The 20,084-nt window shown below is 46.4% G+C and overlaps 2 protein-coding genes across 5 annotated transcripts in view; one reads left to right on the top strand and one right to left on the bottom strand.

Moving 5' to 3' along the window:
- The first annotated feature begins 96 nt into the window (after nt 1-96).
- On the top strand, nt 97-8,504 carry LOC1273147 (uncharacterized). The gene is made up of 9 exons (XM_061648738.1): nt 97-175; nt 1,710-1,873; nt 1,971-2,828; nt 3,104-3,245; nt 6,679-6,993; nt 7,074-7,548; nt 7,626-7,701; nt 7,795-7,879; nt 7,966-8,504. The coding sequence occupies exons 1-9, from the start codon at nt 112-114 to the stop codon at nt 8,406-8,408; spliced, it is 2,622 nt and encodes an 873-aa protein (XP_061504722.1). The 5' UTR covers nt 97-111; the 3' UTR covers nt 8,409-8,504.
- A 434-nt stretch (nt 8,505-8,938) lies between these two features.
- The window catches only part of LOC1273145 (NGFI-A-binding protein homolog), a 29,389-nt gene continuing 18,243 nt past the window's right edge, over nt 8,939-20,084 (bottom strand). Inside the window, exons 2-7 of one of the 4 annotated variants that reach the window (XM_061646071.1) lie at nt 13,740-13,841; nt 12,682-13,648; nt 12,517-12,610; nt 10,283-10,377; nt 10,018-10,090; nt 8,939-9,943 (exon numbers count right to left, since the gene is read on the bottom strand). In XM_061646071.1, the coding sequence (XP_061502055.1) occupies nt 9,722-9,943; nt 10,018-10,090; nt 10,283-10,377; nt 12,517-12,610; nt 12,682-13,648; nt 13,740-13,841 (1,553 nt within the window). In that variant the 3' untranslated portion in view covers nt 8,939-9,721. Of the gene's footprint in view, nt 9,944-10,017; nt 10,091-10,282; nt 12,116-12,516; nt 12,611-12,681; nt 13,649-13,739; nt 13,842-20,084 lie in introns of those variants that run through there. The other 3 variants (XM_061646072.1, XR_009764974.1, XM_061646073.1) reach the window with 3 other exon arrangements.

The following is a 20,084-nucleotide window of genomic DNA, read 5'->3' on the forward strand; positions in this document are numbered from 1 at the left end:
AATCAGCAAAGTTTTGCGATCGCCAGCGCTTGGTCCAGTTCGGATTTAACTGTTGCAGAATAAAGATCATACATTTTTACCCATTGAGGATAGATTTAGTTTTCAAGCGTGATGTATTCCAGCGGCCTGTTGTTCATTATCAGTTTGATGTTGTTTCATCTCGTACATGGACAGAGTAAGTAGAATGACTAAAACATAATGTGATATTTTAAGCATCAAGCAAAAAGCATACTACATGATGTGGTCGTTTGAGAGGAAGTAAGTATTATTAAATGTTGGTTAAATAAGCTATGCATTATGCAGTAGCAGTAGCACCAACAGTTTTCAAGTGTCTATAATTATGAGATTTCGTCGTGAATTGAAATCTTTGTCGTAAGTCCCGCACGCTGCATAATCAACACCTAAACTCTGGTTTCGACCTAGAACAGCAATGCTATGCTCTAGTAAATCTGTCGATGAGAACATATTGAGCAGATGATAGCCAGCGAAGGTTCAAGAGCGTGACGGGAGTGTGGTCACTTTTTCACACTGCACCATCCAACGCCGAATACCAATCCCGGGCGATTATTGAATCATACGCTAGTCGAACGTGTAAAGTGCGACACGTACTGGTTGCCGAGTGATCAGGAGCATTAAAAATGACATTGAAGGCTTTTTGCCACAGCTGCAGCGTGATTCTATTGTTCCTGTTTTTGTGAGGTGTGTCCACTATGGCTTAAAAGCGACAAAAGCACCCGATCACCCGGTTAGTAGTGAGTAGCGCAGTGAGAACGGTCGTGTTGTGCTGGTACATAGTGTATGGTGCGAACGGTTATGTCGTTGGACGAAATCTGCTGGAAGCTGCTGATGTTTCCCTGGCTAGTGAAGTTGGCCCACTGGAAGGGGATCTGTTTCAACCACATGAAAACGACGACTCCATTCCCGTTCATTACGCTGCCACCGAATTACACCTTTCCTGCTTCGACCGCGTCCTCCCCGATTCCTTTTACCCCGCTAACCAGCCCATCGCTAACGTTTAGTACGGGAACCACTCCAACGGGCGCACCGTTCACGTCAACCACGTTTGCCACGACTAGCCCGTCCGTACCGTTCACGTTTTCTACCTCCGTTGTAACGCAGACGATCCCGGTGCCTAGTCTTACCTCTACCACCTTCATTACTCAAGCACCCACTTCGACGGGCAGTGGTGCAACGTTTCCTCCCAGCACCATCCCCAATCCTGTGCTGACTTCCACTCCAAGCACACCCCTGTTCCCTACCGTTACCTTTACGAATCCACCCACCGGCACCGGTACGCTTCCCGGTGCTATACTAACATCCACTCTGTCTCCGGTTACTCCGGTCACGGGGATATCACCACTGCCAACGTTCCCGACCTTCCTCTCAACGATTAATCCACCGGGACTGACAAGCACGGTTCCGACCACGATCGCCGCAACTACCGTTTCCTGCCCATCGGTACCACCGACCTGTCCATCGTCGGTGCTAACGTCTACCACCTTCTCTGGGTTCGATCCAATGCCCAGCATCGATCCAAGGCAAACGTACAACGGTTGCCCGTGCATAGATCCACGAGCGATACCGGTTACTACGGCGAGAAGTTGAGTAGTACGTAAGAAAGCGTTCGAATACGTATGCTCTTTGCCAAAGAAAGATTGCCACTACCATCACCGACTGTAACGTGGCGCATGTTTTCTTTCCCTTTTCAGACGACAGCTGCCTAACGCCCAACGCACAGAATGGCATCTGCATCGTGTACGTAAACTGTGACTTCATACTGCAGCTGCTGATCCGTAACGCTAATCTGCGCGATCCAGCGATCGAGAACTATGTGGCACAGTCAGTCTGTGGCTACAGCGATGTAACACCGATGGTAATGTTGGCTTTCACCACCATTAAAGATAGAGCTTAACTGAGGAGGTTTCTCATGTTCACCTTGCTGTTTTTCTCTTCCCTTCCCCGTTGCAAAGGTTTGCTGTCCAACGTTCAGGTTCGCTCACCAAGACTCAAACACGACATCCAGCTTCACCAATCCACCAACCGTTACTACCGCACCCGGGTCCTTCTTTTTCGCGGCCGTTTCATCCTCTGGAGCTGGTTCTAGCACTGCTGGCCCAACTACCGTAACGCCCAGCAGCACCGGCTCGAACCGGCTCCCAACGAACGATGTCGACCGTTGTGGCATGTCGAACGGGACGCACACGCGTGTAGTCGGCGGTGTCGATGCGCAGCTAAACGCTTGGCCATGGATGGCAGCACTTGGCTATCGATCGACCTCGTTCGAGCTAAACGCCGGGCCACGGTTTCTGTGCGGTGGTACGCTGATCACCACCCTGCACGTCCTGACCGTGGCACACTGCATCCAGACGGCGCTGTACTTTGTACGGCTCGGGGAGCTCGATATCACATCCGACCAGGACGGTGCCAACCCGGTAGACATCTACATACAGCGCTGGGTGGTGCACGAGCGTTACGATGAGAAAAAGATCTACAACGATATTGCGCTGGTGCTGTTGCAGAAATCCGTCACCATTACGGAGGCAGTCCGGCCGATCTGTTTGCCGGTGGAAGCGAAACAGCGCACCAAGGATCTAACCTATTACGCACCGTTCATTGCCGGGTGGGGAGCGGTCGGGTACAACGGGCCGACCGCTGCCCGCCTGCAGGAGGCCCAGGTGGTCGTGCTTCCGGTTGACCAGTGTGCGTTCAACTACAAGCTGTACTTTCCCGGGCAGATCTTCGATGACACGGTGCTGTGTGCTGGTTTCCCCCAAGGGGGCAAAGACTCCTGCCAAGGAGATAGTGGCGGTCCGCTAATGTTGCCCGAGGTTAGTATAGTGCACGCGGGGTTAGTGCGTTTCTAGCCCCCGGGGGTGATGGGCACGCGACATGCGTCACGATGTGACTGATGCAATGATTAATATCCGATTCACGCTAAAATACCAGCCACTTTGCTACGATCTACGCGCCAAGGACGCGTTAACGAGCGCCATGCCGTATGTTTGTCTAGACCTGTTTAGTGTGAAACATACGCCTCAGCTGAATCATGGCGTTCAATACCTAATTCATTGGCCCATTATTCTGCACTGCTTCTCTTTTGCAGCTCTCGTCCAACGGCCAGTACTACTACTACACCCTCATCGGACTCATCTCGTACGGATACGAATGTGCGCGGGCTGGGTTTCCGGGGGTGTACGTGAAAGTGACCGCGTATCTTCCCTGGATCGAGGCGAACCTCAACTTCTGAGCTGCGCTCCACCAAAGATGGGGCGCGCGCTGTACCATTAATTAACGCTGCACCAATACCTACCAAGGCCACGCCGATTGTTAAGTTTGCGTCATCGCACCCAAACCCTACAACATGTCTACCGCCATGAGCTGCATGATTTTTGCACTAGTACACAAATTTGGAATGAGCTTGGTATCATCTTCTGGATTGGGTTTCGTTGTTGTTTTCTACATTAAATCGAGCTTTACGGATGCGGCCGAAATCGCATGACCCCGCGAAAACGGATGCAAAAGATACACACACAAACACAGATGAGCTGGCCGATTCGAACGATAGGAGGCCCCAGAACCGGTTGCTAATTGAGAAGACCAGTTTGTCGCCGCTGGTTATGTGTTTGTTTTTTTTAACCCCCTGCTTCACTCCGTCCTATTGCGTGCCACTCACACCAGCCGAATAAAATGTAAATTCAAGTTTAAGGCGAATAATCAAGCCGGTTTCATACGGGCCCTTGAACGGGCTGCCACTGGCTAGAAGGTTGACAATCTTTATTTTGAATCTTTTTACCTCTATTTTTGCGTTACTCACTCAGCAGTGACGCCACTGGCTGGATAGCATGGACCGTTGTTTATGATAAGGGAAAATATCTTATCCAGTGATTTGGGTCGATAGAAACGGCTTACCGATCGGATGAACCAAAAAACATCTGTGGATGAGCTTTTCTTTCTATTCTTATGACTGTCGATAGTAAATTTGCATTATTATCTTAAAAGTAACTTGCACCACCATAAACACATATAAAAAATCACTTACGGTAATAGCAGAAGACAAATCCTTTTAGACAAGTAACAAATATCTGTCTAGTGCCTTACCAGTCGTAATGGCAAGTGTGTAATAAATAAAGATGTACTTGACATACTTACCTAAAAGCTTTCAAGTAGTTAGAACCAATTGAAACATGAGAAATATTGCTTGATGGAATTATTATTGTTAATGTATTTCTAACAGATTACCTGTATACTGTGAATGATCGCTACAGTACGGTGGAAATTAGGCAAAATAATTCTCTTTCATTTTTAAAATCAATGTTCTATGAGGTGAGTAGTATGACATTCAAATGATAAAATATTCATTTTAAAAACGATAAACATAATTGTGTTGATCATACCAGATCTCCGTGCATCGATTAAAGATCCTCGATTGTCATATGTCTTGATGCAAATGGACAGGTGCAAGCGACCGGTTAAGTAAGATGTAGTAGCACCAGATTATACCGCGTGCAGTAATTCTACCAGCACGACGACGCATTAAATGCACGCCCCGGCGCTAAAACATTACACGCTGCTCGTCCAACCAGCCTGCTTTGCGATCGTCGGCCGATCTTATCGATCCTGTATATTCTCTGCATCGAAAGCCTACTACGTTGAGGACGTTCCATAATGCATGAGCAGCATCCATCATGGCAGACGACAGGTTCAATGATGATCACTATTAGTGTCGGTTAACTTGCTGTTAATTTTTGCACAGATACAGCTATCGTCCCGAAAACATCGACACAAGTGTTTTGTGTTGAAAAAAAAAACAAACAAAAGTTTTGTTGTGAATTAAAAAAGCAAGTAATTTCCCCGTTCCCAAAATGAGTAATCAGATAATGATCCCAGCGGAAGAGTGGAATTAGCTGTGTGCGGTTGTTGTGTTTGTGTTTCCGCTGTCTAATTCTTCTCCGCAAAAGCTAATTGATTCTGTCCGGCGAGAGGGAATCCCACACCGAAAGGCCCCACCGATAGACACACTTCTCCACTCGAGTGACGCTTGGTGGCAAAGGTTTGCTCACAAGGAGCCACAAGCTGCTAAGGCTTTGGCACGGTCCGAGGGTCCTGCGAGGAGCGCGGAAACGTATGCGAGTGAAACGAACCCCCAACAACCTTTCCCCCCCTCCCTGAGCCCCAGCCGGTTTATGGGGTAGGGTCGAATCGCTTTGCTGGTAGTGGTGCGATGGTGGTTGTGCGACTTCCGACTTCTGATTCGCGATTCTGCTGCTGTGCTGCGTGCTTAAAATCTTTACCGAAGAAACGGGTTAAGTTTAGTGTTGACGCTACGGTTGACCGGGAAGGACGGCCGTTTTCGTCCTCCGTGTGCGGTACAGAATGTGCTAAAAGTTACAGCACGCAGCGCCATTAAACAAGTGTCCCAGTGATCGCGTCGATCAAGTAGAGAGTGTGATTTTTATTTGAATTTTGTTGCAAAGCAGTGTACTTAATCCGTGTGAGCATAATGTGGAAGTTAATGTTCCTTATTCTTACCTGCCTGGTTATAAGCCAAGTGCAACCGCAAGGTACGATCGCGTAAAGCAATTTCTACACTGGTGATCCAATTGATGTGGCAGTTAAAGAGGGCCTGCTCTTCAAGTTATACACTTATTCATCCATACGCACACACCACACTATAGTAAAGCATAGTAGACGACCGGGAACCTTGAGGAAAAACCAGTGCCAAGGTCATACCTCCTTCAAAGAAACAATCGTTCGACCGTGTACCACCGTTGCTGAAACTCACCTAAGTTCAAGTGCATAGCGAATGCTGACGCTTCGGGTCCGGTTTCTTGTTTTCGGGTGGTGAAATTAGCCGGTTCACTGCTTATCGCTTGTTGCTGTCTTCCTTCGTGCGATGGTGTCATGGTGGCGGCTAATAGACGGTTCGGTTCTTTCGATTGCTGCCTGCGTACCCGTTTTGGAGGGTTATGTTCGTGCAATTTTTAACTTCCAGCTATGCTGGTGGTTCGCCTCGACCGTTTGTTTAAACGGCTCAGTCACGGCCAAGTGTGCGGCGTCCATTAGTCGGGCAGGGCAATGGGGATGGGTGTGCGCGGGGAACTTGATGGTGTTAATCGATAACACTCACTCGATCGGTAGCTTATGACGATCACGACGATGATGGTGGTGATGATGATGATGATGATGGTCAGTTACTTGTCAAACAATATCTACTGTTGTTGGTTGTTGTTGTTGGTGGTGGTGGTCACCTTCTACCGTACACGTCTGTGGTCGATGTTGACCGAAGGAGCGTCTAACGATTGTGGAACATTACGTCAAGCCGAGCGCGATTGGCCGGTTCCGCTCCCCTCACGAGTGAAACAATCAATTCAAAAGCCATGTGAGCTACAATTACATTGCTTGTTCAATCGACTCTAAGTGAAACTTAAGATGATAAGTGATGTATGCCAGCCGGGGCTCTGTTATTAGCTGGGTAGGGTATTTTGATAAATGCTATAGGGTCGACAACAAACACGAATGTTTGCATGCCATTCATAGAGAGCGAGGGACGCACACACATACACACTCAGACACAAGTACCTACACCTTCCCTTTACACTTCCAAATGTCCTCATTTGGATCAAGATCCCTTTCCCTACGAGTGGAACTTCCGTCACGAAAGTACATCCTCCATTGCAGCCGGCCGATCTTGCTATACCCCGAACGGTCAGATAGGCGTGTGTCAGGTGTTCCAGTACTGTGCCTCCCTGATCCAGTTGTACCAGTACAACAGGAACCAGGAGACGGTAAACTTCCTGCTCGCTTCCCAGCGCAGCTGCGGCAATCGCAACTTTAACGGCAGCCCAGTGCTCTGCTGCAGCGACGGCGTGCAGTACGATCCCACTACAACCTCGTCTCCTTTTGTAGAGGTAACGACAGCTCCTCCGACCACGCTGGCACCGCTCCGTACGGCCGACTGCATCGGGCCGGACAATCGCGAAGGATACTGCATAAGTGAGTATGCAAAAGCATGTCGCATATCACGTCGAGGAAGACACCTTTCTAGCATAAAACTCTAACGTTTCGTTCGACAGATATTCGAAGCTGCCCGGATGTGTTGAATGAGTTCGTCCAGCGTCAGCGCGACCCACAGTACGTGCAGTACATCCGCCAGTCGAATGCCGTGTGCAACTACATCCAGCCAAACGTGTGCTGCCCGCTGCAGAAGTCAGCTCCGCCTGCACCACCGACCGCACCACCTACTGCACCACCTACTGCACCACCGACGGCTCCTCCGCCACCGCCACCAGCACCTGTCACCCAGGCTCCACCCGCACCAGCGCCGTCCAGCGGGCCGGCTGAGTTGCTTACGCCGGAAACGGGCTGCGGATACAGCACGGTGCAGCACAACCGTGTGGTTGGCGGTGTTCCGGCCGAACTGAATGGATGGCCCTGGATGGCGCTGGTCGGGTATAAGAATACGCTCGGCGAGGTTTCGTTCAAGTGTGGCGGTTCGCTCATTACCAAGCGCCACGTACTGACGGCGGCTCACTGTATTCGGCGCGATCTGTAAGTTTTGGGGCTTGGCGTGCGTAGCATCAACGGTTGGAATCGTAATATCTGATTTTGCTCTTCCCGCTGCTCAGGTCGTCGGTTCGATTGGGTGAGCACGATACGTCCACCGATGCGGAAACGAAACACATCGACGTACCCGTCGTTCGCGTGAGTAACTCCCCAAGGTCGGGATAGGTGAAGGGAAGTACACATTTTTAACGTTTTGTTTCTGTCTTTTCTTCTCCGCGTACCATCGTACAGTACGAATCTCATCCATCGTATGACAAAAAGGACGGACATACCGATTTGGCCGTGCTGTACATGGAGTTTGAGGTGCAGTTCAGTGGTAAGGTTTGCGTGTTGACCATGGATGTGGCCTTCTGGGTAGATGGGAAACCCTTTTCTTTAACTCTCCTGTCCATCGCCCCACAGATGCGATCAAGCCCATCTGTCTGCCCTTGAGCGAGACGATCCGCAGCAAAAACTTCATCGGCTACACCCCGTTCGTGGCGGGCTGGGGACGCACCCAGGAGGGTGGTAAGTCGGCCAACGTGCTGCAGGAGCTGCAGATTCCCATCATCGCGAACGACGAGTGCCGCACGCTGTACGACAAGATCGGGAAGGTGTTTTCGCAGAAGCAGTTCGACAACGCGGTCATGTGTGCCGGTGTGATCGAGGGCGGCAAGGATTCGTGCCAGGGCGACAGTGGTGGGCCGCTGATGTTGCCGCAACGATTCGGTACCGAGTTTTACTACTACCAGGTCGGCATCGTGTCGTACGGTATCGGATGCGCTCGTGCGGAAGTGCCCGGCGTTTATACGCGCGTGGCCAGCTTCGTCGATTGGATACAGCAGAAGGTTGCGGAACCGCTGTAAGGCCCTCTGCGCTGCGTGAAGATACTCTATGTTTGTGTTGTTTTCTCTTACGTTTCCAATAAATGGTATTATTAGTGTTGTGAGTACAAATGAAAATGCCCGGTAGACCGGTGTGTTGTTCTTAAAATGCGTGTTTATTCTATCAGATACCGATGTTTTGTTGTTCAGTTTTGTACCATGTCTGTACTCGCATGGCAAGTACAAATATATCTCTTTTTCATATTTTTTTCATAGATATTAGAAGTATACGATGAGTTTGTTACATTCAAATTTCGCTACAAGGGCGTTGAGCGTAAGGTTGTTTTACTTCGCCCTCTCACTTTGCACTGCCTTGGAATTAAATACATGCTCAATTTGACTGTTTTGAGGCATGCTTCTTGTTTGTAAAATTTTATTTCTTTTTTATGTACAACTATCTTTTGCTTGCATTAATTGTCTCATCCTCTTATTGTTACGAATGGTTTTTATTTGCAAATCTCTATACCTCTTCATTGATCAACCCAAAAAGCTACTGATCGAAACGTAGTGAATTGAACTAAAATTATACGCAACGTTTGCATTTATTCGACCATTTCGGGAAGCCAGTCTCATTGTGTGTAAACCAAAGTTGTGTTCTTTTAAACATGAAACACTCACGACGCAGAATCAAAATCAACATCAACAAAAAAGCGGTTATAATAATACAGTAAAACAAATACCTACATTACATAAATAAGCAGTCCTATCAGTTTGCTTTCCTAAACAGTCTTTTGGGCGGATTGAAATTTGCACTGAAGAAAGAATCATATGCATATTACAAAATTTTGAATAGAAAATTTAGAAATTGATCAGAACTAACAAAATTATGACAAAAAAAAATTAGTCACTTCGACATAACATATTGATCTAAAATTGCATTTACGTTTACAGCTTGTTTGCATCGTATTTTTGTTTCTATCTGGTTAATCTCTCTCTCTCTCTCTCTCTCTCTCTCTCTCTCTCGCTCTCCATCTCTCTTTCGTAATTGCAAGAGTTTATGCTTGCACAAGTAATTTGCCCGAACGTAAGTATTCAGTAAGTATGCTTGTTTGTGAGTGTTTATGAAAATAACTTTTACAAAGTTGCCGACTAGTACAAACTAAACGTGATGCCTTGACCTACGCAAAATTTTGCAAAATCCTCCACCAGAGATAAATGATAAGAAAAACGGAACCTTAACGCTATTGCTACAATATACACTGTTCATCCTTGTGTTATTGATAAAAAGAAATAAATTATGCCAGTGGCCCGGCATAGCATATGGTCTATGGAGGTATGGGATGAGATCGTGTGGTTCAGAGATCCGGCGAGATGGTCTCCCGCTTGATCGAGATCGCTTCGCTGAGCGCTGGGCTGAGTGCTAGGGCTGGGTTGGCAACGGCAATGATGTGACCACCGGAGGATGAAATGACCTGTACGCCGAGGGAACCACCGGTCGGGTCCAAAACGCGGGGAGTGTGCGAACGCAGCTCACCAAAGTCGGGATCGCTCAAATCTCGGTCGGCTCCATTTCCAGCCTGCGAAGCAAGAGTACGAAACGAGTACGGATTAACGTTTGAACCAAGAGGAACATGCCCCGTTAATCACTCACTTGAACTGGTGACGAACTTGAATTGCTAAAACTAAATCGAGAATCTGTGTCATCAAATTCGGATCTAGTGTATCTGTGAGGGGGAAAGAAGAGGAAAAAAAGCATTAGCAATCGAATGACACAAGCATCACATGGTACAATGATTCTAGGCTACACATTTAGCTTGGTTTTTTTTGCAAGATCAAACAACCCACATTTGCACATCGCGTGTTTGTAGCATCGCATTTCGGGTTGTTTCTTCTTCATGCTACAAAAAAATACTCACGAAAATTTACTTGAATCAGTTAAATCGAAGGGTTTGTCACTGATCTGCTGGTAAATGGAGCCGCTCGAAATGTCGCGATTGTCGTCCGAGTTTTCCTGGGAAAAGGGAAATAAGAATTAGTATCGTCCATTTTACTGTACCTTTATTGGTTTAGGTTGTGCAGGCGCAATATTAGAGTGTGATGTGCATAAGCGCAATACAAGCAAGCGATAGATATTTACAATAAAGAAGGTTTGAGTTAAGTGCAGCATATTTAATAATAAAAGCATGGAACATAAATATAGCTACAGGAATACTAGAAGCAACACACAAACTATAGAAATCAAATGAAAGCGGAAGCAGAAGCAGTGAAGCGAATCTAGCCCTCTGCAGGATCCGATAGCAATGCACTGGTGTTAGCAAAGATCGTACATTTCAGCACAGAGGGCAGATGAATTATACGTGCAAATATAGTAAAAAAAATGCTTTTTAGACCGTTTAGAAAGGCTCAATAAACATGTTGTATTACAGAAAGTGAGAATAAAAGACTGAAGCAAGCAGTGGCGGATTTAGGGTGTTGGGGGCCCTAAGCGTTAAAAGGAGTGGAGGCCCCCCGGTTGGTGTCGAGCGGGGGGGGGGGGGGGGGGGGGGGTGCATATTGTTGCATTAGGTTTTGGGGGGGTGCTCAGAATCCCTGTACTGGGCCCCTATAGTATAAGAGTCCCTTCATCCATGGGGCCCCTAAGTACCACAGAAGCTCTTGTTGAGACTACTGTACACATTGTTCTATATGCTGGACTTCCTTACACGGGGCCCCTACATAGACGGGGCCCCCCGCGGCCGCTCAGTCCGCGCACCGTTAAATCCGCCACTGGAAGCAAGTTGTGCGAACATTAATTAAATATAATTGAAAAGAAAACTGTAATATCGTCGCAATGTTTGAGTTTTGAATTGATTATTAGTTTTTGGATTTATTTAAACTAAACTACAACGTCAACGGAAATTTCAATCCAATTTTTTTGTCAATCATTTGCACGTACAATTTTTAAAGCGTAGCGTGGCGAAGCAGATACATTTGTCTACTATAAAATGCTATAACTAATTACTACGTTAATAAAATGAGTATTTTATCTCTACTATTAAAAACATACAAAACGCTATGGCAAAGGAAGTTGCAAAATAAACGAAGGTCAAAGCATCTGACTAGAACTAAAGCTACAAGGCACACTGGATTTTCATTACTAATCCTTAGATTCATAGATAAACTGCTGTTATTAATAGTTTCAAAATAGGAAGTGCAATGAAATTAGGGTGAAAATTCTGCTTCAACATCTTTGATGTAGAAAATGAGAAGCAAAAATATCAGCCTTATTCATGCGAGCACCAGTGCCAATAGAAAGGCTAAAAGTATCTTCGAGTGAGTTTAACTCCATGCTAAAGATAAGTTTTCTACTTTCCATTGACATCTCAATATATTATAATCAAGCACTTACAGATCAACGAAACGAAAGTAAAACAAAATTAAACCTTAAAACATAAACTTAAACCAATAATAAATAAGTAAATATGAAAGGATACTTAAATGCTCAACAAAAGAACGATAAAGCGATAAGCGATAGTGTGGAAGCATTGGAAAGCAATTTGGTAAGCAAAGCGTAGCCCAGAAGCGTGGCCAAACGTGTGGTAGGTACACGGTGCCCACAGCCGAACAGCCCAGCCGGTAGGCAGCAGGCCGATGCAGAACAGTTGATCCGCGACTCCGCCAGATCAGCGTGAGCTTTAGACTTTGACCGTTCAACTACAATCAAGCAGCGAGTAAGCTCATAAGCATGTGTATTGCGTAGTTGGAGTTGGCTGTAAGTAAAATAATCATAATGATAAAACTCATAAAGCAATGAAGCATAAAGGGGAAAAAACGAAATACAAAGGGTTTAGTTAAATCCGTCCTAACACACGTAGAATAGCCTCAAACTGACGGAATAAACACGCTCACTAATACGAACGGAGCTACAAGATAGCAAACTAAAACAATAGGCACAACAGTATAGAAGCGTTTTTTAAATCAAAGCGAACGAGACGACACATTATGCTGTGCCGGGTGTAATAACAATAACCAACGACAAAAGATGTGCGATAAAGCGTTTGAGGCCAACGGGCCGGCGAAGCATGTGCTGGAAATGTGTCTGGGGCAGGCAATCGTTAACGGAAGCAGGAAGCAAGCATCATTTGCGTTTAGGTGCAGTTGCTATAGCTACCTTGCCCATGTCCGAGCTGGTGTCGCTTGAGAGGCGGGCTCGTTTCAGCTGCTGCACCGTGTCCAGTTCGTCACCACGATTTGGTTGCGTTTGGCTGCAAATAGAACGAAAGAGCGGTGAACTATAACACTCGAAATTGTTGTTTATATACTCTTTCCAACTTACCTCAGTCCCGTCAATCGTATGCTGGCCGAATGACCAAACCCACAGTCACGCACCACCTGCCGGGCGAGTGGGAACAGCTCGTCGCGCCTTGTCAGCAGCGCCGGGATGTACTTGCAGATCTGGGCGGCCGCCTCATTCACACACACCTCGTGCAGTGTGAGCGGCTTCTCCGGACGGCGCTTGCAATCAAACCGGCCGTAGATGGCCGAGTACTTGCGTATCTCATCCATCCGCCGCGGATCGCTTTCGCTCATCGCGATAACCGCCTCCAGGTCGCGTGCCGAACGCTTCTTGATGCTTTGCTGGCGCGGTTCGAGCCGGGGCAGGGTGCGTGACAGCCGCTCGGCCGCCTGTACTATCTTTGCCACCTGATCCTCCGTCAGCGACGGTGTAAGCTGCACCGAACCACTGGTCGTGGATCCGATCTGGTTGCTGATCGTGCTGCTTAGATTGCTGCTGCTCAGCGGATGATGATGATGGTGATGGTGCAGCAGATGATGATGGCCCAAAGGACCGACACCCGTGCCGAGATGACCGAGGGTGGACGATGCGGCTGAAGCGGCTGCCGCTGCGGCAGCGGCCACTGCCGAGGAGGAGGAAGAGGAGGACGAAGCAGGAGCGGACGGGATCGGTGTCGGCGGTGTGAGCGGAAGGTTCGTACTGGCGACAGCATTGGCGGTCAGGTTCGAAAAGCTACCGGCAACGGTCGACGGACCACCGTACGGTCCAGTGCTGGCCGTCGAAACGCTGCGCGCTATCGAACCCGGCTCGGGACTGTACGGGATCCGCGACGGTATGTCCACGTTCGTAAGCGGGCTCTGGAAGGCGGAGGGATTGGTCATCCACTCGTGCAGTGCCTTCTGGAGCCGACGAACGTGTAGCGGTTTCGAGGCCATCCCAACCAGTGCCATGATCTCCAGGAACTCTTCCTCGCCCGCATCACACAACTGCTGGACGTCATCACCCCCTGGGGAAGCGAGAACGATGGAAGTATTTCAATAAAATGTCGGACATTAGAAGGAACCATACTCTGACGGTTGGAATCTAGCTCAGCTTACCCATCTCGAGCAGTGTGTCATAGTAGTTGAGCAAGCTTGCTCTCTGCAGCACCCGGTACAGCTGAAGTTCGGCTTCGTTCGAGGGGGTCGACGTGACAACCACTGCAAAAGCAAAAAAGGAAACGGAACGACATGCAAAACAATTCACTTTTTAGCGCTCAAAATATAATGCAAAATCTTTAAAGATCTTCCGACCGAAAAACCGTTAAAAACTGGAACTCAAACAACCGGCTTTCCGAATGGCGTCAAGGAGTTCCCTCCAAAAACCTACTTTGCACTTTATAATTTATGCCATCATCATTCTAGTTTTTTTTTGTGGCCAATCCTCCTCTACCGACATCTTTCTTTACGCACGCCACGACAAATGTTTGCAATGTCCCAAATCATTAGTTTCTATTTCTATTGCTTGCTTCTCGGCGGAAATGTTCCTTTTTATACACGTTGTTACGTTTTCGGGTGGTTCGTAATATAAAACGTTAAAACAACACGCGTTTACTCATACAGCTAACAGGATACTTTTTTATTCCGCTTACTTCCTAATCGCGTTCCTACTTGCTTGACCGCTTATCCGAGAGTGTCCTCACGATCCCTGGCTAAACCCGAACACACTCACGTTCCGAGGCGCGCAGCTCCTGAGTGCCTAAGGGCGTTTTCTACTCGTCACAACATCTCCCCCTTTTAGTTCATACGATAGGGTGCAAACCTTCGTGGTACCGTTCTATTTCTAGAAGAGCGACGAGGTGCAAGTGGCTGTTGGGCTTCGCGATGACAAGGGGTATGCTGCGTCGACCTTGATGATGCTATTGTTGGCTGTGACGCGCTTTCTGGCTGTAACATGCATGTCGTAGAAGTCTGAGGTATAGACGTACATGCAACGGGTGTCTCTGTCTCGCTAGGATTGATCGTGGTTTGCGGCGGTAACGGTAAATTCCACGATTCCAACAAAACACTTAGAGGAATGCTAGCTAATGACCTGTTTTCAGTGCTTTCATAAAATCGTTGTCTTATCTGGTTCATATGACACCTCCTAGTACGCCGATCATTTGTTTGCACTAGATACATTACGTGGCCAATCCTTCTAACTATAACCGCAGGTATCCATTTCCAATTGTTTCGGCTATACTCTTTGATAAATACTAGATCGCTTTGTTTGAATAATCTCGTGCTGTTGTATGTGGCTTGGTTCTCTAATCTTGGTGGCGGCCGCAGTAACTCAAAACAGGTTCTAATATGTCTTCCAAACATGAGCTCTGCGGGTGATTTGTTCTGCTCTACCTGAGGATTTGGAGTTGTTCTATACGTTTGCAGGAATATGTCGATTGCCTCTTGTAACGCCATGCCACCAATTCTTATCTTCCGCAATGCCCTTTTAAACGAATCCACAAAACGCTCGGCCTGGCCGTTGGACTGAGGGTGGAACGGCGCTGTTCTCATATGATGCACACCATTTTTCAAACAAAAATCACTGAATGCTTCGCTGGTAAATTGCGTGCCATTATCTGTTACTAAAGTCACCGGCATGCCAAACCGGGCGAATAATCCTCTCAACATAGTTATCGTAGCTGTTGATGTACTACTTGGTGTCTTAAATATTTCCGGCCATTTAGAGTGTGCATCAACTACAATCAGAAAATATTCCCCATCAATGGGTCCTGCATAATCTACGTGTATGCGCTCCCATGGAGTGTTAGTTTTACCCCAAGCCTGTGGAGATTCATGTGGTGGTGATTTTGCGGCAGTTGCACACGATGAACATGTTCTGACATACTCCATTATATCTCTATCCAAGAATGGCCAATATATATAACTTCGTGCAACTGACTTCATTCTTTGCATACCTGGATGACCCTGGTGCAATTGCTTCAAACAACGCTCTCGCAATCTTTGTGGTATCACCACTCTCTCCCCGAAAAGAATACAACCATCAATAAGCGTTAAAGCATCCTTTCTGCTATTAAGACATGCTAGCTCATTACCGTAAGACACGCTTGTTGGCCAACCATCTTGTATATAATGTCGCACTTTACGTAGCATCGCGTCTGCCGATGTATGCCTTTCTATTTCCCTGAAGCTTATAGGAAAATTACTCATGGCCTCTATCGCCATAGCCTTTACATCTCTTTCCATCTCTATACTGGCGATAACATAATCATCCTCTGGTTGCGAACGGTTTTTTATCAATCTGGATAATATATCCGCGTTGCCAAACTGCTCAGTTCTAACGTATTCGATCTCAAAATCGTATAATTGCAGAGTTAATGCAAATCTTTGCAATCTATTTGCTGTATAAATCGGTATGCCTTTCTTAGAGCCAAAAATTTGCAATAGCGGTCGATGATCCGTCTGCAGTAAAAAATGCCGTCCATATAACATTCTGTGGAATTTTGTTACTGCATAAACTATTGCCAACCCTTCACGGTCAATTTGGCTATATCGTTTCTCTGCCTCTGTTAACGCTCTCGAAGCGTGCTGAACCACTTTCATACTACCATCCGCATACCTATGGCTCAATGTAGCTCCTAACCCAACAGAGGATGCATCAGCTGATACCACTATCTTTTCATTAGGGTTATAGTGCGCGAGGAGCAAATTTGATGAAAGTATCTTCTTAAACTGATCAAACGCTTCTTTACATTTATGATCCCACTGGAAACGCTCTCCGTGCTTTAATAATTCATCCAAGCGAAATCGGAGCTGTCGCATATTCGGCACGAATTTTCCATAATAATTTATGGCTCCCAGAAACGATCTAATCTCAGTGAGGTTTGTAGGCTCCGGTAAATTTCTTATCGCTGCAATCTTATTTGGATCTGGTCTTAAACCTTGACTATCAATTACGTGCCCCAGGTATCTTATTTCATTCGTTTTAAATTCGCATTTTTCGTTTCTGATGGTAAATCCATATTCCTCGATTCGCTTTAACACATCCTTTAAATGCCTATCATGTTCTGCTTCGGTTGCGCCTCCGATGATTAAATCATCCATATACCCACACACTCTCTTAGTTCCAGCTAGCATTGTGTCGATCAGTTGCTGAAAAGCTGCTGGAGCAACCTTTATGCCTGGTGGGAGGCGATTATAGTAGTATAGGCCACGATGCGTATTGATTGTAAGAATATGTCGGTAATCTTCGTCTATCTGAACTTGAAGGAATGCATCAGATAAATCTATCTTGCTAAATATGTGGCATCCTGATAGCTTTGCGAATATGTCATCGGGCAATGGAAGCGGGTATTCATGAGCACATAAAGATGAATTCAACCCTGTTGAATAATCGCCACATATTCTAATTTGCCCATTTGCTTTCCTTACTACTACTATGGGAGCCGCCCATTCAGAAAAGTTTGTAGGTGTTATAACTCCAAGTTTTTCTAATCTATTCAACTCATCATCTACGGCACTCTCCATGGCATGAGCTACAGGCCGCTTGGGACGGAAAATAGGTGCAACACCTTCTCTTAACTTCAGCTTTATATTTGCCTTAGTACATAATCCCAATGTGTTGCGAAAAACTGTCGGAAATTGCTCTTTAATTTGCTCTATCTTCATTACACTTTCCGCTGGTCTCTCTTGATTTTCCGAAATATAACAGCAAAATCTATCCATCGGTACAGACCACAGATTAAAACGATCGATTAAATCTGTACCAAGCAATCGTAAATTCGCATCAGCCACTCGTATTGTTGCTACTAGACTTTTTTCTTTAATCCCAACTTGTGCTCTAAATTCTCCGTTTAGCTGCAACCTAGCACCAGATGCTGTTTTGGCTCTTATTGTCACTGGCCTTAAACATGGACTCCCAATTCTTTTCCATAACTGACGATCTATAACCGTAATATCCGAAGCTGTATCTAATTGTAACCTCACATCCATACCAAACAGTTTTACAGGCACGAACTTCCGCCGACCACATACGCTCATAGCATTTACTCGAACCACACGTAGATCTGCACTATCATTCCTTCGACGGAATCCAAACGGTTTTCTTCGGTGAAAGCAATTTTTCCCTATGTGCCCTTGTTTACCACACACGTTGCACACAATACGCTTTCTAGTACAATCACGTTGTAAATGCTGTCCTCCGCATGACCAGCATGATCGGTAAAACTTTAACTGTTGCTTGCTTCGTTGCCTGTGCTGGAACCCCTGTTGCTGTTTAACATCTTTTTTTACGGCATAAACATTACCCTCGTGAACTTTTTCTATCATAGCACTGTCCTCTTTTAAATTGATAATACGCTGACAATCGGCGGTCAAGCTTTCTAGCGTTATATCTGTACGATCTTCGATACGCGATAGCAAACGTGTCCTTATTTCCACATCTTCTTCATTTTTAATTCCACATACAAACACTAGGCATTTTAATTGTTCCTCACTTATCTTGCCGATTTCAAAATCTACACACACACGGTTTACACGACACGCATACGACAAATAATCCTCCCCACGAGCCTTTGTTGTATTGAGGCACTTATACCTTCTGCTTAATAGAGATTCCCTATTACCAAACAGAGCCGTTAGCTTATTTATCGTTTCTTGGAAACTGAAATCTCGCGTATACCTCGGCAATATAAAATTAGCGTAACGATTATACTCCGCAGCACCTAACTTTCTGACTAACAAACGCACTTTCGCTTCATCTTCCAACCTCGATGCATCTTTTGCGAAAAAATCTTCATATCGTGCATACCAAGCCGCAAAAGTAATTTTAGCTTCCTCGTCATACTGAAATTCTCTTACATGGGAACTTAACGAATCCAGTATTTGCTCCGGATTAAGCACTGGAACGGACACAGATTGACGCTCTGGCTGGTGTTGTTTCTGCATCATCAACTGGTTCATTTGTATCTGCAATTGTAAAATCATCTGCATTAGATCGGGTGACGAAGCATTTTGTGGTTGGGAAGAAAGCGTTTGTCCCGTATTATGCGATGGCGATATCGTCGCATTCTGCCCGGGAGCAGCACTCAGCGATGGCGGCACCCCCGCGTTTTGTGCCGGCGCTGTTACAAGCGATGGCGGATTCTGCACTGACGCCACTTGACCGCGCGCTTGCTGGTCCAATGACCCCAACACGAACGCACTGGACGATCCGCTTGCAGGCTGGTGTACGGCTGCTGCGCTCTGCTGCCAAAACATTTGCGAAAGCCGTCGTTGCTCCTCTTCCGATGATTCGCTGCCACTTGGATTCATTCTCCTGCGCTTGCGTTTAGACGGAATTTTGTCCACTTTTCTTCACTCAATACTTCTTTCACTGATAGTTCTTTTTTTTTCTCGTACAATTCACTCGCTGCTATATTTGTCTTAAACACCAATTTTATCACGGAATAATGTTAATGTTCACATACACACACAATTTTCTTTTAACATCGCTTTTTTATCACTCGTCGCCACTGTTACGTTTTCGGGTGGTTCGTAATATAAAACGTTAAAACAACACGCGTTTACTCATACAGCTAACAGGATACTTTTTTATTCCGCTTACTTCCTAATCGCGTTCCTACTTGCTTGACCGCTTATCCGAGAGTGTCCTCACGATCCCTGGCTAAACCCGAACACACTCACGTTCCGAGGCGCGCAGCTCCTGAGTGCCTAAGGGCGTTTTCTACTCGTCACAACACACGTCTTCATTGGGAGACACTTTTTTGGGCGGCCATGTACATCCTTAACGGTCGTTGCTTCGATTTTGGGTTAAAGGCTTGATGAACTTCTGCCAACACAGACAACGGTTTCGCGCTGTCGCAAGTGAACAGAAAGCCGTTACAACTCTTCTCTAGGCCGGTTTTCTTCTTGAGCCATTAAGAAAAAAAGTCTTATTATGAGATTGAGTATTTTTTTTTAGCTCGTACAAGAAAAGTTTGTACTATTAGTAGAGTCGTCATCGCTTTGTGCGCTTTCTGTATGCAAATGCTGGCGAGCGAAAGCAAAAGAAAAACCTCTGCTGTTTCATGTTTAGGCCGTTTTTTTTTGTAATACAAGATCTACCCTTCTCGATGCCTCCTTAAAGGGGAAGAAGATAAACGAGAAAATGACGGTCGTTTTCCCTCGCCTGTGTGTAAGACGACATTTAAACGAGAGAAGAGAAAAAACACTGCCTTGGTGCAGAAAATGGAGGGATTTACAGCATGCTAACCGTCACACAAACGGCGAAAAGGAATCGGAAGTGAGTTCTGTTAAAGCAACCGAACGGTTTGGTGGAGTGTGAGCAAGCAGGACGGCACAGAGCGATGCGAATGTCTTACCGTGGGACAACCCACAGCATCAACCCTCCCTGTCGGGTGTGTCTCACAGTGCCGACCCATTCCAGCAGCCCAATCAGAGACCGGGGTAACCGTAAAGGATCAA

This window comes from Anopheles gambiae, chromosome 2 (genome assembly GCF_943734735.2).
Source record: "Anopheles gambiae chromosome 2, idAnoGambNW_F1_1, whole genome shotgun sequence".
In the NCBI taxonomy this organism is placed as follows: Eukaryota; Metazoa; Arthropoda; class Insecta; order Diptera; family Culicidae; genus Anopheles; species Anopheles gambiae.